The 25794-nt window shown below is 34.6% G+C and overlaps 1 protein-coding gene across 2 annotated transcripts; it reads right to left on the bottom strand.

The window, feature by feature from the left end:
- Window positions 1-497: 497 nt before the first annotated feature.
- On the bottom strand, window positions 498-24879 carry LOC125647802 (kelch-like protein 18). 2 transcript variants are annotated; one of them, XM_048874618.2, is made up of 11 exons: window positions 24649-24879; window positions 16452-16582; window positions 15816-15956; window positions 14976-15174; window positions 7463-7623; window positions 7220-7356; window positions 6331-6438; window positions 6001-6115; window positions 3761-3865; window positions 3526-3637; window positions 498-3295 (listed from the first exon to the last, which is right to left on the bottom strand). In XM_048874618.2, exons 1-11 carry the CDS (start codon window positions 24757-24759, stop codon window positions 2900-2902), a joined length of 1716 nt encoding a protein of 571 aa, XP_048730575.1. In that variant the 5' UTR covers window positions 24760-24879; the 3' UTR covers window positions 498-2899. The 2 variants fall into 2 exon arrangements, with proteins under 2 accessions (XP_048730575.1, XP_048730576.1); XM_048874619.2 differs by lacking the exon at window positions 24649-24879 and adding an exon at window positions 21811-21948.
- Window positions 24880-25794: the final 915 nt, after the last annotated feature.

Here is a 25794-nt window from a genome sequence, read left to right as displayed (position 1 = left end):
TAGTACAAATGAAAGCCCTTGGGCCAAGAATACCCTGTGACCAATTTGACAAAAATTGGCCAAGGGGTTCTTGAGATATAGCCCCTTTTCCAAAAAGTTGACGCACACCGCACACTAGACATATGGCCATATGATTAGCTCTTTGAGCCTTCGGCTCAGAAGAGCTAATAAAATCGACACATTAAATATACTGCGATAGAAATACACATGGCATCGATAGTCCCCGCCCACTGATGTCATTACATTTGTATGCAGAGAAATTTACATCCAGTTGTGTATATGGGGAAATTAATATATTGAAGCTTCAAAGGGTTATCACAGACAACACAGTTGGAAATACTGTAAACATCATCACATTAATTCAATTCCACTCCAGTTTTATCTGGTAAACCAAAACATGTAGCACCCTCTGCTCTGGGGTGGACTCTGGACAGTGGCATGATATGGTGTTCAAAGACATCAAATTTTCTGGGTGAAAAAAATACAACAGACAATCATTCAGATTTTAATACTGCATTTAATATCACTTTTAAAAAATCCCATACTCTTGTCATTACATCTATTATAAACTCATACAAAATTAAAACATATTGCACAATACTAATAACGAATAAAATGCATCAGGTCATAAAATGAGAGGTTTATGAACTACATGTATCACATGGTGAGAAGAAAGTAGCAATGGAGATGTGAACACAACTGCATCAGTATAGTTAGACTCCTATGCATTTCTTAGTTCTACGAGGAATATTTACATTTATCAGTTTCCCCCTTTACATATCATTCTGTTGTAGCCATGCATTTAAACAGCTTGTCTGCAGCATCATTTAAACAGCTTGTCTGCGGCATCATTTAAACAGTTTGTCTGCAGTATTTAAACAGCTTGTCTGCGGCATCATTTAAACAGCTTGTTTGCGGCATCCTTTAAACAGTTTGTCTGCGGTATTTAAACAGCTTGTCTGCGGCATCATTTAAACAGCTTGTCTGCGGCATCATTTAAACAGCTTGTCTGCGGTATTTAAACAGCTTGTCTGCAGTATTTGAGTTTACATGAAGGATCTCTATTTGAAACTTGCGTAAATTTTCTTTATAATCAATTAAGTATATCAAGTGTTCCAAACAGAAAATTGTCTTTTTTTCTTTCATCAATAGATCATCTGATGCCAAAATATGGTTGACTTAAAAATCTAAATTTTGAGGTCAAAGTTTTCCACACAGAACTGTCAAGAAAGCTTGTGTAAAAATAAAACCTTAATCAACTATAATTTATAACTTATCAATACAAAGAATAAAAATACAGACATTAAATAATTAACTACACGTGTTTGCAGACAAATATTTGTGTTATTCAATTTATCTGCAGTTCCTATTGTGGATTCAATCTGACCAGATTATTTAATGCTACTAAAATCAATAAAATGTACAAAAGTAACGCTCGCTCATCTTGCATTAACAAGTTCACACTAATATCTACAGAAATCAGTCTTGTAATTTCTTAGTACATGTTTTAGTGTAATCTGTTGGCCTAACATCCAGTGTTCACTAAAAATACTGATTATCATCAGATCTCTAAAACAATGTCCATGTGAATATACTAATTACAAAGAGATGTTTGTTACAATTATGTCAAAGGTTGTATCAAAATGCATGCAAAAGCATAGGCTGAAATCAAACAATTTTTGTTCCTATTCATAAAATGCAATACAATATTTCGTCCCAATAATTCATGTCCGATAAAAATAACTACCAAAAATGTTCATCTTGACACCCTTGTAAGTTCTCTTACCATTGCCTGCTTTACATGTGAGTAAGGAATGCCTTGGAGATGATTTGTAGTCACAATTCAGTATAAAAATGCCTTGTACGTGATGCTTCATTCATACACACGATTTGTCATATTCTGATTCTCAGTGCTCTTACTATAGAAGAAGCCGAAATCAATCAAATCATGTAAGTAGTATCATCAGAATTTCCTTTCATGAAATCCTACAAGTACATCCCAATAACATTTCTAATACTAACAGGTTTTTAAAAAAATAAATTGCATAACATCTGTCAAATTGCCTTCAATCCTTCAATATAAACATTTGTCATTTTCATTTCATCATAAAAAATTTGTAAATGAAAAAAATATGGACGCAAAACTTTAAATTAACTGAGAGACTGACACAAAGATTCAACAAACTATAGGGTTTGTACCACGACGGCCACGTTTAAGCAGAAAAATGGACACAAACTCGCACTGGTTTCTATTAAAAAACCCAGGACTAATACCTACACGGGGTATATTCAAACACATTCTATTTACTACTATGAGAGAATGATTGACATGGTGACTACTATATACCTCCCTGAAAAACAACTTGATGGGTAGAGAGTATAACTATAAACTTAAGCTTGTTCAGACTAGAATATTTCTTGATCACCAATACAGTATGTGTAATTTCAAATGCAAAACATTGTTTCTTTTCAATTCATGCTATACATCAGTTCTTTCATACTGTGAACACATACATTACATTGTAGATTAAGATAAAGTACCCAAATCATACAAAATTGTATCAGATTCATCAATTCATTTTGGTCCACTGTTAAGACAATCTCATTACTAAAGGTCTGCAAACATACATGTACACCATGTGTGCATACATATTTTTAAATCTACAATTTCGACATTTGTTCTAGACATGAACTTATATGACATACAGGTTTACAACTACAGCAAATATTCTCAACATTTGAAATCTCTCTGAGATTTTTCTCACCAAAACTACTACTAGTCTATAATTAGATTTAATTTTACAAACAAAATTTGTGATTAGTTTGACTTCATCTAATGAGTAAAACACAACAATGGATTCTATGAATACAACAGGACACGCATCGCATGCTCGAATCATCACATATCTAGATCAACCTCCACTGGTACAACCCCCACACCCACCCCACCTTCATGTGCACACATACTCTGCACAAACTTCCACGTGTCCTTCTCGGGGTCATACATCTCCACGGAGTTCAGATTAGCCAGTCCATCATATCCACCAATGGCGAAAAGTTTACCATAGGTAGCTACCAGAGCCACTCTGCTTCGTCTGACTCTCATAGACGTAATATATGTCCAACACTCTCTGACTGGGTCGTAACACTCTACCGTGTTCAGGAATACAGACCCGTCATACCCACCGGCTGCGTACAACTTCCCGTTAAGGGAGACAACTCCTAGTCGACATCTCTTTGTTAACATTGGGGTCACATAACTCCAGGTGTTTGTAGCCGTGCTATACTTCTCAACCTGTGCACAGGCAATGAAAAAAATTCAAGATAACAGTACATATTTTTATATGGTATAGAATATGAACAATTCAAATCCAGTAAATTATAAATGGTGAAACACACCTCCTCCTTAACTGCAGATATGTACAAATGTATTTTCAATACAAACAAAAGAGCACATCGTTTCTGTTGAGAATACAAGTTTTGTTGAAAATAAAAATTATACAGACGTGAGGTTAAGATTCTTACCGAGTCGAAGATGGAAAGGCCATCATGCCCTCCACAGGCGTAAATTTCTCCGTCTAAAAATGCCACCCCGGCTGCACTTCTGTGTTTCAACATGTTCGATAGAAGAGTCCATCTGTTGCAGTTAGTAATAATACTGGTTTAAATTCATGAACATCTTTCAAATATTTCTTTACACTGTAACACTAAATGTTGATGACATAGTAAGAGACTTTATGCCAGAGGTTTGTTTACTCACAAATCATGCTCCGGGTCATAGACTTCCACTGTCTTTAGTGAGGATACTCCATCATATCCCCCACACACATACAGCTTCCTGCTCAGTGCTACTGCTCCAAGAGCACTGCAAATAATTAAATGACCTCTTACTATGTCATATATAAAGTGGCTCTAGAGATGAAATTACAAAAATTATATTAATTATATACAACTATATACACAAAATTTGTATTTCATAACATAGTTATTTTATTTCTCAATTACTTACAGAAACGTTGTATTGTGCAACATACAGTTATTTTATTTCTCAGTCACTTACACAAAAGTTGTATTGCATAACATACGGTTATTTTATTTCTCAGTCACTTACACAAAAGTTGTATAGCATAACATACGGTTATTTTATTTCTCAATTACTTACAGAAACGTTGTATTGTGTAACGTACGGTTATTTTATTTCTCAGTCACTTACAGAAACGTTGTACTGCATAACATACGGTTATTTTATTTCTCAGTCACTTACACAAATGTTGTATTGAGTAACATACAATTATTTGTTTCTCCGTCACTTACACAATAGTTGTGAATGATACTGTTTTTTTAAATTTCCATGTCATTATACAAAATTTTTAAAAATGACATACTGTATTTTGACTGGACATAATTATGTATTTGTTTTGTTGTGGACTAAAATGACATTCAGTAATAGGATACCACTTGTCATGCGTTTTACCAGCTAAATTTCATTAGTACGCCAATAGCAAATTTTAGATGGCAACATGTTTTAACAACAAGATATGTTTGTAAAACACATATGCCCTCTCCTGAAGATGTACCAATATACTAAGTTTGATGTCTGTCAAGTAAAAGGGTTATCAAGATATTGAGTGGACAGTATATTACTATGTCCAGTTTGACCCTTGACCTTTGATCATGTGCCCTCAAAATCAATAGGAGTCATCTTCTCCTGAATATACACCAGTGTACTAATTTAAAGTTTGATGTCTGTCGAGCAAAGGGTTCTGAAGATATTGAGCAGACAGTATATTCCAATGTCCAGGTTGACCCTTGACCTTTAAACATGTGACCTCAAAATCAATAGGGATCATCTTCTCCTGAAGATGTACCAGTGTACCAAGTTTGATGTCTGTCAAGCAAAGGGTTCTCAAGATATTGAATGGACAGTATATTCCTATGCCCAGTTTGACCCTTGACCTTTGCTCATGTGACTTCAAAATCATTAGAGGGCATCTTCTCCTGAAGACGTACTAGTGTACCAAGTTTGATGTCTGTCAAGCAAAGGGTTTTCAAGATATTGAACGGACAGTATATTCCTATGTACAGTTTGACCCTTGACCTTTGACCTCAAAATCAATAAGGGTCATCTTCTTTTGAAGACATACTGGTGTACCAAGTTTGACGTCTGTCAGACAAATGGTTCTCAAGCTATTGAACGGACAATATATTCCTATGTCCTGTATGACCCTTGACCATGTACCTCAAAATCAATAGGGGTCATCTTCTCCTGAAGACATATCAGTGTACCAAGTTTGATGTCTGTCAAGAAAAGGGTTCTCAATATATTGAACGGACAGTATATTCCTATGTCCAGTTTGACCCTTGACCTTTGATCATGTGACCTCAAAATCAATAGGGGTCATCTTCTTCTGAAGATGTACTGGTGTACCAAGTTTGATGTCTGTCAAGCAAAGGGTTCTCTAGACATTGAATGGTCAGTATATTCCTATGCCCAGTTTGACCCTTGACCTTTGACCATATGACCTCAAAATCAATAGGGGTCATTTACTCCTTAGGATGTACCAGTGTGCCAAGTTTGATGTCTTTCAAGCAAAGGGTTCTTGAGATATTGAGTGGACATTATATTCCTATGTCCAGAGTAGATTGACCCTTCACCTTTGGATCTGAAAAACAATAGGGGTCATCTTCCACTCATAACCAACCTACATATGAAATATCATTATCATCAAGTGAATGGTTCTCAAGATATTGAGCGGACAACATGTGGTCTACAGACCGACCGACCGACAGTTGCAAAACAATATGCCCCCTCTTTTTCAAAGGGGGGCATAAAAATGTTTCCACATGAAGTTTTGATCCTAGACAGAACAAAACACTTATTAGGTTTGTTACTAACTGTCTATGGAAATATGTTAGGTTGTTAGAGTCCATAGACGGTGAGAGACTAGGTAACAAAGCTAATAATAGTGTACTGGGGTTTACTACTCTGCCATTCTTTACCTCCTTTTACAATTCATGGAGGCCACTTTCTTCCATTTCTTGTTACTCTGGTGAAATACTTCTACAGTGCTCAATCTTTCTTCTCCATCAAATCCGCCAATAGCATACAGTCGGCCTGTCAGAGTGCAATCACATTTTTTTTCATAAAATGAAAGCCATCTGTACTGACAGTTATTCTTTAAGAAAATACAGTGAATTTTTTTCTGTGGATAAGTTTTCATATTTTTCAAAAACACTTCAACATTGTTGCAAGAAAATTAAAACCTTCACCAGTAGAATTCCTTAAAAAGAGGCTGATAGCTGTGTACTATGAGTTGTTTAATTGTTTACCATTTAACACAGCAACCCCTACACGACTCCTCACAGTCTTCATGTCTTCTGCAGAATTCCAAATGTTTGTGATGGGGTCATAACACTCCACTGTACTCATGGAGTCACCTGCCAGTTACAAACCGAAAGTAGAACACTTCCTTACAACATAAGCAACTCATCAAACATCCTAATAATATTCTACAGTATTGAGAGTCACCTGCCAGTTACAAACCGAAAGCAGAACACTCCTTACAACTAATCAAACACCATAATGATACTTATAAATAATTGATAATCAATAGTATACATATCTGCACATTATGTATGGTACTGTAACCGTGGTTATTTACACTAGGGGTTAAGTATGCATTTTCCACATCCAACATTAATTACTTATGGGGGGGAAAATATACGGTAACTGAATATACTATATATCAAATACTTAAAACTATACGCATGGGGGAAATTTACGAGCTTATCATGTGACCGCGTAATTAGTGTACATATTGTAAATTTACGAGCTTATCACGTGACCGCATAATTAGTGTACATATTGTAAATTTACGAGCTTATCACGTGACCGCGTAATTAGTGTACATATTGTAAATTTACGAGCTTATCACGTGACCGCGTAATTAGTGTACATATTGTAAATTTACGAGCTTATCATGTGACCGCGTAATTAGTGTACATATTGTAAATTTACGAGCTTATCACGTGACCGCGTAATTAGTGTACATATTGTAAATTTACGAGCTTATCATGTGACCGCGTTATTAGTGTACATATTGTAAATTTACGAGCTTATCATGTGACCGCGTAATCAATGTACATATTGTAAATTTCCCCGTAAATAACCACTTTTACAGTATTTCAGTCATTCATTGCAATCAGACAACATGACCACCTGATGACGTGAGTCCGCCTACTGCATAGATCAGTCCTGGCACATCCGTACAGCACCTGGGGCGTGTCTTAAAGGTCTGCATCAGCGATCGTCTCTCGGGCATCAAATGATAATCTTTGGCCTCGTCTAACAGATCTCTGTTAAGAATCATGCAATGATTACTTCATAATTCTCATCACCATTTCAAATTTCAACATATAAATGTTGACTAAATCTATTAATGAAGTCCCATTTGCTAGTTACCTGCATTTTAAACAGTTTTTGACCAAATCTTCTGTTGCCACTCGGTCAGATAAATATTGTGGCGTTAACAGTGGCAGCCTCACTTTCACCATCAACTCCGGCAAAGCCGCTCGCCTCTTATCCTCATCTCTCTTGATCCAGGTCAGAAAGGCTTCAAAAACCTTTATCAAAAATAGGAGGATTAAATTCATGATGTCTTACTCAAATTCAATTTATTGCAAACATACAATATTCCACAGTCTATATATACTACAAACATACAATATTCCACAGACTATATATACTACAAACATACAATATTCCAGTCTATATATACTACAAACATATCATATGTCCACACAATATTCCACAGTCTATATATACTACAAACATACAATATTCCACAGTCTATATATACTACAAACATACAATATTCCACAGTCTATATATACTACAAACATACAATATTCCACAGTCTATATATACTACAAACATACAATATTCCAGTCTATATATACTACAAACATATAATATTCCACAGACTATATATACTACAAAACATACAATATTCCACAGTCTATATATACTACAAACATACAATATTCCACAGACTATATATACTACAAACATACAATATTCCAGTCTATATATACTACAAACATATAATATTCCACAGACTATATATACTACAAACATACAATATTCCAGTCTATATATACTACAAACATACAATATTCCAGTCTATATATACTACAAACATATAATATTCCACAGACTATATATACTACAAAACATACAATATTCCACAGTCTATATATACTACAAACATATAATATTCCACAGTCTATATATACTACAAACATACCATATCTCCACACAATATTCCACAGTCTATATATACTACAAACATACAATATGTCCACACAATATTCCACAGTCTATATATACTACAAACATACAATATTCCAGTCTATATATACTACAAACATACAATATTCCACAGTCTATATATACTACAAACATATAATATTCCACAGACTATATATACTACAAAACATACAATATTCCACAGTCTATATATACTACAAACATACAATATTCCACAGTCTATATATACTACAAACATACAATATTCCACAGGCTATATATATACTATAAACATACAATATTCCAGTCTATATATACTACAAACATATAATATTCCACAGTCTATATATACTACAAACATACAATAGTCCACAGTCTATATATACTACAAACATACAATATTCCAGTCTATATATACTACAAACATACAATATGTCCACAGTCTATATATACTACAAACATATAATATTCCAGTCTATATATACTACAAACACACAATAGTCCACAGTCTATATATACTACAAACATACAATATTCCAGTCTATATATACTACAAACATATAATATTCCACAGACTATATATACTACAAAACATACAATATTCCACAGTCTATATATACTACAAACATATAATATTCCACAGACTATATATACTACAAACATACAATATTCCAGTCTATATATACTACAAACATATAATATTCCACAGACTATATATACTACAAACATACAATATTCCACAGTCTATATATACTACAAAACATACAATATTCCACAGTCTATATATACTACAAACATACAATATGTCCACACAATATTCCACAGTCTATATATACTACAAACATACAATATTCCAGTCTATATATACTACAAACATACAATATTCCACAGTCTATATATACTACAAACATATAATATTCCACAGACTATATATACTACAAAACATACAATATTCCACAGTCTATATATACTACAAACATACAATATTCCACAGTCTATATATACTACAAACATACAATATTCCACAGGCTATATATATACTATAAACATACAATATTCCACAGTCTATATATACTACAAACATACAATATTCCACAGTCTATATATACTAAAAACATACAATATTCCACAGACTATATATACTACAAAACATACAATAGTCCACAGGCTATATATGTGTCCATTTACCCATATGGGTTATAGACAGTAGAACACAAACTTATTGTAAACAAAAACTAGAACTGTCCTAATGGGACTAATACCCCCCGCGGGGCATATAAGATGATGGGAAATATTTAATGCAAGCACAATGGATATTTTCACATTATCTACAGGGCAATCAATGTGAATGCAGAAGTGTATATTCTACAGTACAGCAGTACATGAAATATTAAAAATATGCTTAATATAAACAATGAATACTATTTGGCACATTTTAGGCTGTATGATTGCAAATCCCTGGTCAACTCTTCTAGTCTTTAGTTTATATTCACTTTGTTAAAGATCATTATGTTCTGCCAACTTTACTTTGTCATTGATTTTGTCAGTAAATAAATGACATTAGCTCAAGTATTGGTATTATTGTAATCTTTTCCACTGGTATAACAACTCTAAGTAGCTGCAATAAAGGCAGTTTACTATGAATCCCATTGCCAGGGATAGTTGAGATTATAAATACTATCTGACAAATAAGTATTCAACACACATGAGCCACTTTATGTTTTACCGAGAAGTCACAAGATTGCAGAATCAGTATGTGGATGCCAATCCCGAAAATGTCCGTAACTTCCATAACTGTTAAAATATTTCAATGAAAATAGAAGATGCACAACTACATTATATATATAGGATGAGAATAAAGTTTGAATCAAATCTGTCCAACAGTATTAGAATTAAACTCTGGACAAAGTGTGCAACCCCCAAAAGGAAAGAAAATGTGCGTAACTTCTATAACTGTTAAAATATTTCAATGAAAATAGGAGATGCACAACTACATAATATATAGAAGATGTGCATAAAGTTTGAATGAAATATGTCCAGCGGTATTAGAAATAAACTTCGGACAAGTTGCGTCTACGGACAAACGGACGGACAGACGGATGGACGGACGGACAGACAGACAAAGTGATTCCAGTATACCCCCCCAAACTTCGTTTGTGGGGGGTATAATTAATTGGAAAACCCTCACATTTCACATCTGAATAATCTGTAGGTTTCCAGTCTACCAGGAAGTACTCCATAGAAAGCTTCCTTTGTAAGATCTCTAACTGGGCTCAAAACAATTGATGGCCCAATGGTCTAGACCAGTAAATTATGGATTTGGGCTACTGCTTTGTAAAGAATATGTGCCCTTGGAACTACCACAGGCAGCTGATTTGAATACTTATCAACATTCCTCAACTATTGGTCTTGTAAATTACAGGTGTGCAAGCTCAGGCTTTTATTGGATGTAAAATAATTTCTTTGTTTCATTTTTGTGAACTTGTACTATGTAAATAAATTCATAAATGTTCCTAGAAACAAGTTGTTTTATGCCGAGTATTTCTAAGAATGAATCGTCTTCAACTAAATGTTACATAGAATGAGTTGTCTAATTATGACACTTTCATGGTAATCCCGTGACACCACAAATGACAAAATTGAGGACAACACCAACTATTGTCTAAGGTTGCGTGAAAAGCAGATAAAAATATCCTGAATACTTAACTGTGTGCTAGAAGTTAATATCTAATACGTTAGTTAAACAATAAATGTGTCTGAAATCAACAATTATTTATGAAAGTGTTTTCATTACTATCAAAATCATGAAATTTTGGCCAGTCATATTCATATCCATTGATGCAAAGGGACAGTAAAAGTTCTCAATTGACCAGTAAAAATTTAAATTGATAGCCCAAGTGACCAGTGAATGAAAAAAATATTTCGAACTCTGCTAGACTTTTTCAGCAGGCAAAAAATTCTAATTCACATATTAGAAAACCTCCCAATTTACAACAGTTTTTGAAATCTGCCAGTCCCACCTGTAGATACGTCTGAAGTCCTGTAGTTTTGTGTATGCAATTGGTCTGAAGGACTAGTAATATGTCAACGATCAATTCGAAATCAACTAAACGTTTGAATCTCTGCATATTTTAAATAAATTCAAGCGCTTTTATGATTTAGGATTGAGTACGAAGCTTTCAAACAAATGAATAGACATTGCATTGCAAGTGCAAAATTAGATATCCGTTTTGTGCTTTTATGGATCATAATTATGCAAGTCATAAATGGATATGGATGGAAGCTGCTAACTTTTGTTACATGAATTCGACTTTGTCATGTGGACAGATCCATAAATGAAATTTAGGCCTAGTCATTAGGCTAATGGAGATTGGCATGCGAGCCTTTCCAGGTTGGAGCTCTATTGCTATTCACACAATGTCAGGGTTTGAAATTACCTCATGTCCGAGACTAGTAAAAAACGTGTCGGACTAGTGAACTCTCTATAACACTAGTCCGTATGGACTAGTGAAAATCCGGAAATCAATCTTGAAATGGTTACGATTTTAACAAGATTTGTCTGAGTCTCTTAGATGTTTGAACTTATGGTCGATTACCTGCATGGTCAAGTGTTTGCGTGACTATGACATCCTGATCCAAACACATGGAGTGTGTTTGAGACCGCCGTTCTTTGAACGAGCAAATTCTTGCTGATTCCGAACTCCGAGTACGCATCACGAGAATGGATTTGAGGTGCAAGAACTGCAAGTAGTGTGTGATCCAAGAACAAGCACGTTTGTGCGCACATGTTTTCATCATTCGCGACTCTTAATACAGGAGTTCTTAACACTATAGCTCATGGCTTGGTAAATGGATTGAATTTTATTGACTTTATTAATAAAATTTCGAACTCCTGTGACTTTCTAAGAACTGAGCATGAAAACAACGGTCCTCGAACATCAATATCGAACACACTTATAAACGTTTATAAAAGGATTAACTTGGAGGTTACTGTATGCTTCTGAAGATCTTGAATGCAAAATAAATTATCACGCCTCAGACAAAATTGTTGAAATCTAATTGGTCAGATCTTGGTCACATGACGCCGTGAAAAAAACCGTATCATGCGAGTAAAATCCGTATTGGGCGAGTAATTTTATTTATCGTCGGGTTCGACTTGCAGCCGTGTCAAAAGGAAAGACATTTGACTCCCCACATATACAGTTAGAGGTCTTCGACGTGATAAATTCGTTACACAGTTAGTTAGTGACCTGATACGGAAAAATACATGGTGTGAAAAGAAAACCCGTATCGGGCGAGGCTTCTTCTGTATATAGGTGTCAGAAACTGAATTGCTTGCAACTGTGATGTGTTTGGTTTCGTTAAATACTATTGAATAAAAATGAAGATCATTTAATATGATATACTGGACTGACTAGTGAAATGCTTTGCGGACTAATGAACATCAATAGTGACTAGTCCATACGGACTAGTGCTTGAAAAAGTTAATTTCCAACCCTGAATGTGCACAAATGCAGCCGTTGGAGAAGAAGTCTTACTTATTCAATAAAACACATTTGAAGCCATATAGATGACATTCAAACAGACAGAATTTACTTTTATCCTAATCACTAGGCTGGGAATATTGTGTGTTTTACAGTAAATATTAATTTGTTTGAAAGTTTCATATTGTTGTTTGTTAATTCTAAATACTGACCAGTAAATATTTGTTCAAACCAGTAAATTTCATCAATTCACCGGTCCACTTGACCATTGAATTTTTGTTTATTTCAAAAACTCTGCTGCAACAAACTTTATGGTAAGTATCTTAAAATTGGCGCTGTGGTTCTTAAAAATAAAGTCAAACAAGAGGTACTGTGAGCAATGCTCACTAAGAATACCCCCCGCTTACCCCAATCTCCCAAAGGGTGTTGTTAATAGGTATAAATTACCTCTTTCCGAAGTGTAAAAATATGGTATGCCTTTGTAGACGAAAATGGAAGATATAGTCCAAACACAAATCCATGGCATAAACCTTTAATTTTGACCTTGAGATCAAAGGTCAAGGTCATAAAGAGGTCATGAATGTACATAACACATAGTCTCATGGTGATACACTAATGTGTCAAATATGGTATGCCTATGTCAAAGAACAAAGAAGTTATGGCCCGGACACGAATCCATTGTAAACAAGAGGCCCATGGGCCACATCGCTCACCTGAGTCACCTTGGCCCATATCTGAAGACTTTCCATATATATATTTGCATGTAAAACCTTAGTCCCTATTATGGCCCAAACTGCCCTTTGCAAACTTGAATCTACACTATGTCAGAAAGCTTTCATGTAAATGTTTGGCCCAATGGTTCTTGAGAAGAAGATTTTTAAAGCTTTTTCTTATATTTGTATGTAAAACTTTGACCCCCCCCCCCCCCCCACTTGTGGCCCCATCCTACCCCCGGGGGCCATGATTTGAACAAATTTGAATCTGCATTATGTCAGAAAGTTTTCTTGTAAATATCAGCTTTTCTGGCTCAGTGGTTCTTGAGAAGAAGATTTTTAAAGATTTTTCCTATATATTTGTATGTAAAACTTTAATCCCCCTTGTGGCCCCATCCTACCCTCGGGGGCCATGATTTGAACAAACTTGAATCTGCACTATGTCAGAAAGTTTTCATGTAAAAATCAGCTTTTCTGGCTCAGTGGTTCTTGAGAAGAAGATTTTAAAAGATTTTTCCTATATATTTGTATGTAAAACTTTGATCTCCTATTGTGGCCCCATCTAACCCCAGGGGCCTATGATTTGAACAAGCTTGAATCTGCATTATGTCAGGAAGCTTTCATGTAAATCTCAGCTTTTCTGGCTTAGTGGTTCTTGAGAAGATTTTTAAAGTTTTTCCCTATATATTTGTATGTAAAACTTTGATCCCCCCTTGTGGCCCCATCCTACCACCGGGGGCCATGATTTGAACAAACTTGAATCTGCAATATGTCAGGAAGCTTTCAGGTAAATTTCAGCTCTTCTGGTCCAGTGGTTCTTGAGAAGATTTTTAAATGACCCCACCCTATTTTTGCATTTTTGTGATTATCTCCCCTTTGAAAGGGACATGGCCCTTCATTTGTACAAACTTGAAAGCCCTTCACCCAAGGTTGTTTTTGGCCATGTTTGGTTGAAATTGGCCCAGTGGTTCTGGAGAAGAAGTCGAAAATGTGAAAAGTTTAACAGACAGATGGACAGACAGACAAACGACAGACAAAAAGCGATCAGAAAAGCTCATTTGAGCTTTCAGCTCAGGTGAGCTAAAAACCTTTAATTTTGACCTTGAGGTCAAGGGTCAAGGTCATATAGAGGTCATGAAGGTACTCGACACATCGTCTCAAGGTGATCCACCTGTGTGCCAAATATGGTATGCCTAAGTCAAAGAACAAAGAAGTTATGGCCCGGACACGAATCTGCAGACAGACAGTGATTCCTATATACCCCCCTGAACTTTGTTCCGGGGGTATAAAAAGTAAAAAGTTTACAGATGACAGATAAATTTTGATCAAAAAAGCTCAGCTCAGGTAACAACTACATAACTGCTTAAACTTGTGAATTTAACCTTGTCTTTTGCATTGGTGTGTATTCAATTCAATATCTTAAATCCTTTGTATGTCTGACTCTTTAGTTTTTAATTATACTACATTTACCTGTTCTTCTGACTCAACATTGAGTTCATCTCGAGATATAATCTCCATAATCTCTCCCTTGTTGAGATTGAGGAACTCTTCTGTGACCATGACCTCCCTGAAATGTTTCTGTATGTATTTATTTGCAAACTCCACCAAGGACTGACACATAAACTGGTCCCCGAACGACCGGATTCCCAGAACATTTGTTGGATGTAAACTGAAAGATAATGGAAAATTATACAAAAAGAAATGAAGAGGCTGTGAAGGCACAAAGTTTTCTTATGAATATAATCACTGAGCTGTTAATGTAAACTCACTGTACCAGAACTACAGTGAAAGCGAAATGTCGTCGGACCGACGGATATGTCCGGTAATTTGACTCTTGGTCCAGTAAACTTCGTTATATTTCCAGTCCGAATGTCCGGTGACTTTCCGGCAACGGTTTCAGAAACTACGTTTCGACTTCCAGTTCCGTTTATGTTCCAATTAAAATGGAACAGTAATGCAGTCCCCAGTAAACCTTTAAAACGAAAATCCAATGACCAGGAGGCTCGAAGTCAAAGGGAGAAACAAAAAAAAGTATGAAGAACATAATGCTACTTTTTTTCGGTCTGGTAAAATGTGATTCGGTCTGGTAATGTTCCTGTGTTTACCAGACCGAATGTCCAGTAAAACATTTCAACATTTCGCAATCACTGGAACTACCTTTGGAAAATAGCTTTTTCCAGTTGTGTACAATGTAATATTCAGTTTTTGTTTTGCACCTAAATTCACTAAATTCTCCTGACGAGATGCAAGTACTCTATAAATCATGCTGGTAAATTTATATTCTAAAAATAAACTTCACGTGCTAACTACCTTTTTTTCAGGAAATCACAACACGCCTCTTTGACGGACTGTAGATGGAGAAAACTGGCTCCGATTAACAGAGATTGAACGTTGTTGGAGTCAATCTCTACACTGCCATTGTATGCAAAATTCACCAAAGCTTCCAATGCACTGAAAAATGTCATTTCGTTCATTGTAAAACGATCTTTAATACACACACATATATATAATATCAACATGTTTATTAGCAATATTCATTATTCGACAAGTGTATCATAATGAACAAATTCATGTACATTGTCCCTGATGACAAATGTACACACACATATACATGTAGACAAATAGAATGAGACATAAGAAGTCCTCAGGTGACACCTATTTCCTGTTACACACACACTCATAGACAATATTTCACCATCATCACATTCATATCTCTGTGTGCATGCAAATGAATCTTGTACTTTGCTAATGAGGATTTTAAAATTATTGAAATTTTGTTTTTGCTTATTGAAATGTGACCCCACCCCAACATGACCTACTAGGCAATGAAACTAAACTTTACATCTATTGAAATGCTACTCTGTCATTTACTTTTTGATAACTTTTAGTTCTAAAAAATACCTTAGAAAATTTTCTTTATAATATAAAATTAGTGCATAGTGTTACCCAGGGTCAATGCCTTGCATCGTGATTTCATTCTGTTTGGATTCCACCATGTCATGTGTAAACATCGCGTGGAAATATGGAATACTGGCTGCCAGAACGATTCGATGAGCCGTGAACTTCCTCTCTCCTACCTGATCAAAATTTTTCAAATAAACACCATTAATTAAATGTGTATCTATGCAATAGCCGGTCATGAAGTCATTTCAAATTCCTAACAAGAAACTGGATTTGTGATAATGAATTACAATGTTTACATATTACATGTAAATGAGACTGTCCACAATTCCATAGAAACGTACTGACTTCAAACAATACACTATCAAGCTTATTAAACATGTACATGTAACACACAATCAAGCTTATTAAACACGTACATGTAATACACAATCAAGCCCTGAAACACATACATGGAATACGCTATCGAGCCTATGTGTTGTGTTAAGATTTGATTTACAAACCTTGGAGCACTGTTTACATTAGTTAGTAGTAACTAGAGTTCACTGGACCACTGGTCACTCTACTCCTAATGAATGACCCAGATCCTGAACCATAATTTATCAATGACAGAGTTAATTCATATTGTAATTGATAACAAATTACACAGAAAAGTAACAAACTGTAAAAGTATCAAAATTGAAATAAATCAACAAAATGGTATATCCTGAGTTTTTAATATGAATTAAGGAGGTATTCTACATCATCACAATGGCGGACTTCCTTTTTACACATGAATGAAAATATAAATTTCAGCAATTTTAGTCTATTGTCCTTTCAGTTTTAATTGCCTAGTTGAGTAGTTCAGTAGGTTGGCACGTCAACTGCTAAACTGTAGATTGCAGGTTTGAGTCCAGCAGGGGTTTCGAATTTTTTCAGATTGCTTTCTACTAAAACTGAATTTTTTTGACTAAATAAAGTAAATTTTCAATTTCAAAATATTGCTGTACGTATCCTCCACTTTTCATCCATATCAAATTTCTCTGATGTAGCATTTATCCATAATTGAGTAATTTACCAAAAGGTCTCAACAGGATGAGAAAAATCTGTAAGGAACTATGACGGAGTCAAAAATGAAAAAAAATAAACAGGGCCTCCATCATACTGAAAACTTTTAAAAATAGAAAGGAACAAGCTACATCTGAAACAGTCTACCTCTAATAAGAACAGACTATGATCCTTGAAAATCTAAATCTAAAAGAACTATAAAGAAAGAAAACCTTATAATACCGTTATCGGTAGCACCTTGAACCAGTAAGGGCAAAACCTACATTATAAAATCTACTAATAGCCTATCAAAATATAGTTTTAGCAGTCCCTAACTCCTACCAAAATCATGCTTATTTCATGCTAGAACTATTCAGAGCTTTACATAATTTGCTCAGAATAATACATGTATAAGAGAATACTAACCTTGAGGTCAGTTCTTAACAAAGTGAGTAAAACTGATCAAACACAAGTCTTATATACCCTGAATTCTATTCACTAACTTAAGCCAATCAAAACCAAAGAAACTATCCCGACTTAACCAATCGGGGCAACAAATAGCTTATTCACTCAGGAAAGCTTGACAACAGGTATGACACTTCCTGTTTAAGACAAAAACATGTGGAATGTAACAACCAAATCCAAACATGAAAAGTACTCAAAAATAAATGACTAAAAGTAAGTAACAAATGTAATAAGAAGCTGATTTAACAATCTAGGATTGAAATGAAAGCAACTCTGTGTAATATTACAAGAGGCCCATGGGCCACATCACTCACCTGAGACACCTTGGCTCATATCTAAAGATTTCCATACATATTCGCATGTAAAACTTCTTCTTTGGCCCAATGGTTCTTGAGAAGAAGATTTTTAAAGATTTTCCCTAATATATATTTGTATGTAAAACTGATCCTCTATTGTGGTCCCATCCTACCCCCAGGGGTCATCATTTTAACAAACTTGAATCTGCACTACGTCAGAAAGTTTTCATGTCAATTAGTACTTTCCTAGCCCAGTGGTTTTAAAGAAGATTTTAAGAGATTTTCCCTATATAATTGTATGCAAAACTTTGATCCCCTATTGTGGTCCCATCCTACGCCCAGGGGTCATGATTTAAACACACTTGAATCTGCACTATGTCAGGAAGCTTACATGTAAATGTCAGCTCTTCTGGCCAAGTGGTTCTTGAGAAGAAGATTTTAAAACCTAATTTTGCATTTTTGTGATTATCTCCCCTTTGAACAAACTTGAATCCCCTCAACCCAAGGATGATTTGTACCAAGTTTAGTTGAAAATCATAAATGTCCAAGTGGTTTTGGAGAAGGAGTATGAAAAGTTTACAGACAGCGGACAATGGGTGATCAGAAAAGCTCACTTGAGCTAAAAATCAGATCCACCACATTCCTCCCCCATTAAAAAGAAACAAAATTACAACCAAGATTCTTTTGCCCCACCTGCAAGTCCAGGGGTGGTCACAGCACCAAATGTAACAGGAAGGGAGATAATGCAACAGATCAGACCAGGATTCGAACCCAGGCCCCCTGAATCTCTAGTCAGGTACTCTACCAACTGAGCTAACTGGCCACCGGCGATCGAACCCAGCTGACTGCTACAATACAAACTTTATCTTTATCACAAAACTATCTCCTGAAGTGACCTTTGGTCAAATTTAGAAAAAATAAAAACCCATTAACTAATTACTATAAAGAAAAAATTTGCAGACTTTGTTAAAATGATTTTAAAAATAAGTTTACAAAAAACTATTGTGGAGAATTAAAATGATTACAGGGATCAACATTATCGGTTGTCCAATTGCCCAAGACAAGTGAAAACCCAGTTTGCCTTGGACAAGTGAAACTCAATACACACTTGCCCTATCAGGGCAAGTGATTTTTTTCAGTAGGAAATGTGATTATTATAATAATTGTATTAAGCTTGATGAATATCAAATATTAGAAAGTAAAGTCCAACTTCATATATTGTTGTTTTCTTTACCAAATCGTCAGATTATGGTGAAGGCCCATTCTAGCAGATCATACTGCATCACCGATTGACGGAAAGAGATAATTAGAGTTACTGGTTGACAGGCTTATTAGAGTCTAAAATATTTTGGACAACTAAGTTTTTCATTCGGACAAGTAAAACTTCGAGTTTACTTGCCCAAAGGGCAAGCAAGAAGAAAAGTTAATGTCTATCCCTGGATTCCATAATAATATTGATATTTTGTTTGAAAGACCCATTTCTATAAAGAAAATCAATGCATCAAAATGACATCAAAGTATGTGTTAAATTCATGCGTCTATTTTGCAGTAAAAATGGGACCATCTTTTCCATTCTTTAGGCCAATTAAAATTAATTGATAGATTATCATCCCCGCCAGCCCCTCAAAAAAGGACCCATCCCGATTTTTTTTATTTTCACAAAAATTACGTTTTCAAACAAACTTGCTTTCCAGCGACATAAGTGAATGATTAAAGGGACTGGTTCACGATTTTTGATAAAAATATTTTTCATTTTTGATGGTAAACATTAAAAATATAACTAATTTTATATTGACAGCCAAAATTTTCACCTTCTGAATGCAAGAATAAAAGCAATATTTTAGCCTTAAATATGTGTTATGTAAATAAAGACTCGAGTCTTTTAATGTATACAAACAAACCAGTGAAATATTAATTTTGTAATATAAAACATCTTAATTTTACAGTCACAAATTTTAACTTTTAGGTGACACATTTTACCCAAAGAATGCTTGAAATGTGAAACATATAATAAACTTTAGATCAATTTCCATTTCTTTTGAAAATTTCGTAAACAATAACATACTGCAATCTTTGTTTACAAAACAAATCATAAATTCTCTAAAATGAGCTTCTGTGATAATGTATAACCTTAATTTTTATGTGAAATCTTTTAAACACATTAGACATTAAAAGTGAAAAACAAAATTTTGGGGGAAATCGTGAATCAGTCCCTTTAAAGTCACAGAATGTTGGTTTTATACCTTCTACCAAGGATTCTTTGAATGTTTACTTGATTAAGACTTTGTATGATGCCTTTTGTCATAAATTTTTTCTCTCTCGGGAAATAAAGATTAAAAACAAATCCTCCCACCCTCCCATATTTTTTTGTGACCCCGTATGATAATCTACTAATTAAGTTGAATTGGCCTTACCATGCTATCAACTATCTGAACTTACTGCTGAAATTTACAACTTATCTAATTTGTAATATCGTATATTATGATTCCCTCCTACAACATTCCATACTTTCCTTTGCCTTAAAATATTGATTAATTTGAAATCTCTCATATTGAATTGAATATTGAAGTTAATGTGAAGTAAACTGACAGTCCACTGAGCTGATAGCAAATTGTTTTTATAATGGTTATATTGATCATTACTCCGGGTCGGCCGCCAGCATGGTTGAGGTTTGCATGCAGATTGCTGTTCCATGACCAGTTCTTTTACCCCGAAATATTTTAATGTTTTTTACGTTACAATTCAATTCTTGAGGAAGATGCAATTGTCATGTTCATTGATTGTGGTTCAACGTGAGAAAGCATATCCCAATTATGAAAGTAATTTGAATTCCGATACTAATCATTAGCTGGGCTCAATGTACTGCATTACAGCTCATGTGATGTAATTTATTCTTTATATTTACGATATAGGTTTTGTTAATCCAGATGCTTTGGATGCAAGCAAAATTGTTCAGATGAATGCAGCATCAGGAGAGCTGAAACACATCTATTCTATCTTCATGTATACATTTCAGTTACATTTCTGTTTACATTTTAGTTACATATCTGCAAACATTTTAGTTACATATCTGCAAACATTTCAGTTACATTTCTGCAAACATTTTAGTTACATTTCTGTGAACATCTTAGTTACATTTCTGTAAACATTAAAGATAGTTACATTTCTGGAAACATTTTAGTTACATGTATAATCAATTTCAAAGCACTAAAATTGAAAAATGTATATATTCTTATTCCATCAACCTATGCTTTAATGTCATTTTATCTTCATTAACAGAACTGTCTGCTATCTCAACTATATGTATTACTACTTTAATCTGACAATTTGATGTGCAAATATCTGGACGATATACTCCCAAGTGAACCCAAATTACAGACGAATGCAGGTACAATCCTATTCTCTTGCATTGTACCTGTCAGAACAATATATTTCTCACTATTATCAAGTGTTAAAAAATCCGAAAACAATTACCAGGTAGTCTTGTGTGTTTCTATCTATATACCAATGATTGATTTTGTCTTTGTACGTGATGATGTAGTATTATACCGTAACAATTGTACATATTTGTATCAATAGAAATAGGTTGTTGGAAATGTAATGATTTTTTTTCTTACATGCATTTGCTACTGTGCAATCATCTGAGTAGAACAGAACCACTGCTGACCACACATTTGAGTAGAACAGAACCACTGCTGACCACACATTTGAGTAGAACAGAACCACTGCTGACCACACATTTGAGTAGAACAAAACCACTGCTGACCACACGTTTGAGTAGAACAGAATCACTGCTGACCACACATTTGAGTAGAACAGAATCACTGCTGACAACACATTTGGTAGTAAAAATATATTAAATGTTCATTTTATTAATTTTTTCACATCATATACTGTAGTGTACAATTGTTTATTGTTTAACCCTTCAAGCACTGCAGTCATTTAATGTACACATATTGCAACAATGTCTCTATCAGAACTTGTTCTTTTAATATCCGCAATGCAAGTCCAAAGGTAAGCACTTCACAGGGAAGTACATGTATTAACTGATAGAAATAACTGTGTCCTTTAGACAGCGTGATATAAGTTTTCCTTGCAATACAACCCTTCCTAACAGTGTCCCAGACAGACACTAAATAAAAATTACTGTCCATGCAGATTAATGAACGATTTTCAACAGGGATGGGGTAATTGAAAACTGTAATTGTAATTATCTGTATTTAAATACACTTTTATAAAGTAATTTGATGACTTGGCTTTCAATTACAATTGAATGTATTTTTAAAATACATTCCAAAAATGTTAAGTATTTTCAATAACATTCTTTATTCAAACTTAAAAGTTAGAAAATGATAGAATGAAAGTGTCTGATAATGGTGTAATACTGTTTCACTGTTTGTCATGTGATGTTTAAGCAAACATTACATGTATATTTCTCAACATCTATGTACTTGATGCAGGGTGGCCACAGTGCCAAGGGCTATAGGTTGTTCAGGTGTGAAACCCTATCATACCTGAGAACAAAAGCACAGGTAGAAAAAATACCTGAGTAAGAGTTCACTTCATTCAGATATTACATCCAGAACTAATTATTACTTAAAATGTACTGGATGACTTAGAAATTGCATCTGGAAATTTCAAAGCCAAATTTTTAGCATAATTCCTCAAAAAGCTTGAAAACGAATCAAAGCAGACTTTGTGGTCAAGTCTTCCAATTACATTTTGAAAGATACTGCAGTAATTGAAATATTTATATTTAATTATATTCTTCAAAGTAATTGAAGTACTTAATTAATTACATTGCCGATTGGTTATAATCAATGTAATTGTAAGTAATTGACAAAATCATCAATGTAATTTAAAGTACTTTAATACATTTTCAAATTGTCCCCATCCTTGATTTTCAATGAATTTTTAACATTTTGTAGTAAATATTGACCATCTGGGTCCATCAAGCAAAATAATGTGATAAACTTGGGTTCCCACAAATAATCTTCCATCAGGTGAAGTGTCCAGATTAAAAAGGTCAAATTGTAATTTCCATTCCTTTTCAATACATAATTTTAACAATAAATCTGTGGTTATAATTTTGCTCATGCTTGCAATGGCTTGTCAGTATTAGATCAGGACCAAATAAAAATGAACAGGTTTTCCTTGAATTTCAATTCTATTAATTTCGTCCAATTCTTAACCTGGTCAACTAAAATCTGATTTCTAGGAGCTCATCTGGTTACCATGATTTTTTGGTCAAGTTTAAACTCTGTAGACCAAATTGTGGGGAAATTAAGGATGTACTCTACATCGTCATAATGGCTGACTTCCTTTTAAAACATGGAGGAAGATATAAATATCAGCAATATTGGTCTATTCATTTCAAAAATCATCGCCTAGCTGAGTAGCTCAGTAAGTTAGCACGTCGACTGCTGAACTGTAGATCGCGTGTTCGAGTCCAGCAGGGGTTTTTAATTTTTTACATATTGCTTTCTACTAAAACTGCATTTTTTGACTAAATGAAGTAAATTTGAAAGAACTAATTCACTTTTTTCAATTTCATATCCTCAATGAACATATCTTTCACTTTTCATCCATATCAAATTTCTCTGGTGTAGCATACCTCCTTAAGAAAGTATTTTTAATGATACAGCGGTTTTATTTTTAATTTCTTTTATTGCTAACTCATTTTTGTCTTCACTAATGAATAGGTTAGCTGTCATATCCGCATGAATGATGGAACAAAAAACAAACTAGGCCTTGTCAGGCTAGTGAACAAACGTTGGTTCTTGTAGGCAATGCAAAAAGAAATAATCACTGCATTAGGTATTTATAAGTTACTGCTATGAGCATTTTATATAATTATAGCAAGCGCAGCGAGCCAGCGCAGAGCGCTGGCTCGTAATGCGAGCTCTAATGACTCGAGCGTGGGAAATAATCCAAGCTAAATCTCAACCTCTAACAAGAATTTTTTTTTTACGCCAATCCCAGAAGTCCCTCGTACAAATTGGCGGATGGTTCGATTCGTAAAATAATAATAAAAAAAATCTTTGAAGTATTACAAACCTTTCTTATTTGAAAGGAAAGGATGACAATCATATTCTTCCCCCTTTCTTTTTAAAATATTGTCTAAAGAAATGTAAACAGTCACGTCACAACTACCAGGCTACGTCACAACACGCTCGTTGCATTTCCCGCTAAACTGGTTCCTACATTGGTGAGAAGAGCAAGACATTAATCCTACGTATTGACAGTGAACCAGATCAGTTGTCCTTATTTTCAATATAAATTTTTTGAAAATGTATTCAGATATGCTGTGCTCACCCCAACGGTCACACCGTAATCATATTAGAGACGTAAACGACTTAACAGAAATCTGGGATATTAAACATATTTGTTACTTTAAAAAAAAAACTAACTCTAACGTCTGATAGATTTGAAAGATGGCGGGACAAATTAATCACCTTTAGCGTCACATCGCAAAGTTTTCCCTGTCTTCGTATATCTTCAAATATCGGAAATGCGCATTTTGGCAAATCCTCTTTCAGGAAACGAACTACAGAGTCCTCTGACATCCTGTCAAAAACAACAGGTTCCCTTTCCACGTTTGTAACGTTTTCCACGTTCGTCAACAATCATTACTCTGACAAAGGCGCGTTCTATTACAAGTAAGTCATTCGTTTAATTCATCGGGGACGTTCTGATATGAGTAAGTCGTTCGTATACCTCATCGACTGGAACACACTATGTGAGCGGGTCAAAGGATATAATTTGGAAATGATTCCAGGGCCGTAACTGCCGATGAGGCAGACGAGGCAACTGCCTCGTCTGATTTTTTGGCAAAAAAGAAAATAAAATTATATAAATGTTATATTATAGGATATATGTTTAAAATGAAGACAAGCACCTTTGTCTTTGACACCATATTACGATTCTTTACATAGTACAAATGAAACACAAACATGATAAATTGGGATTTAAAAAGTGTCATTTTCAGTCGTAAAGTCAATCGGCGGCCCCCAATCCCCTGCCTCCCCTGATTTAGAACCCTACTTACGGCCCTGGATTCTTAACATTTTAATGATTCACCTGATGAAACATTGTCAAAAACAACAAAGAAGGACACCTGCACTACGTACGAAGAAAGTAGCCGAGGGTCAATTTGAGCAAAACAAAAATGGAACTTTTCAAAGAGAGTTCAATAACAAACACATGCACAAGTAGTATCATGGTTGCGACAGTACTACACACTAAGCATTGAAAATAGACTACATATAGCAGAGTGTCGTCTGACGTCATCAGAAAATTGACAAACTTGAGAATACCGTAACAGGAAAAAAATCCAATAAACAGTCAATTGACATACGCCACAAATAAATTTGAAAACCTCAATACATACACCAATAAAATGGCAATAAAACTAAAATCAACTGAACGTGTGAAAACAAGACAAGCTAGAACAGAGTGTTTTAACAATTGATCAACATATCAAATGAAAACAAATGTTAGAAAAGCAAGGCCTTGCCAGGTCCAGAAACATCAAACAGAAAATTGTAAAAATATAATAAAGGCATCAAATGGGGGGGGGGGGGGGGGGGGAAAGGAAACAT

This window comes from Ostrea edulis, chromosome 6, assembly GCF_947568905.1.
Source record: "Ostrea edulis chromosome 6, xbOstEdul1.1, whole genome shotgun sequence".
Lineage (NCBI taxonomy): Eukaryota > Metazoa > Mollusca > Bivalvia > Ostreida > Ostreidae > Ostrea > Ostrea edulis.
This window is presented reverse-complemented; position numbering and strand designations above follow the sequence as displayed.

What these genes read in the sequence shown, in the direction of transcription:
- LOC125647802 (XM_048874618.2), bottom strand. Translation starts at nt 24,759, where the DNA reads ATGTCAGAGGACTCTGTAGTTCGTTTCCTGAAAGAGGATTTGCCAAAA. An exon ending in AGGGGTTGCTGTGTTAAATG is followed by an intron (nt 6,116 to 6,330) that starts GTAAACAATTAA and finishes GCACTCTGACAG; the next exon opens with GCCGACTGTATGCTATTGGC. An exon ending in GCCTTTCCATCTTCGACTCG is followed by an intron (nt 3,296 to 3,525) that starts GTAAGAATCTTA and finishes GCCTGTGCACAG; the next exon opens with GTTGAGAAGTATAGCACGGC.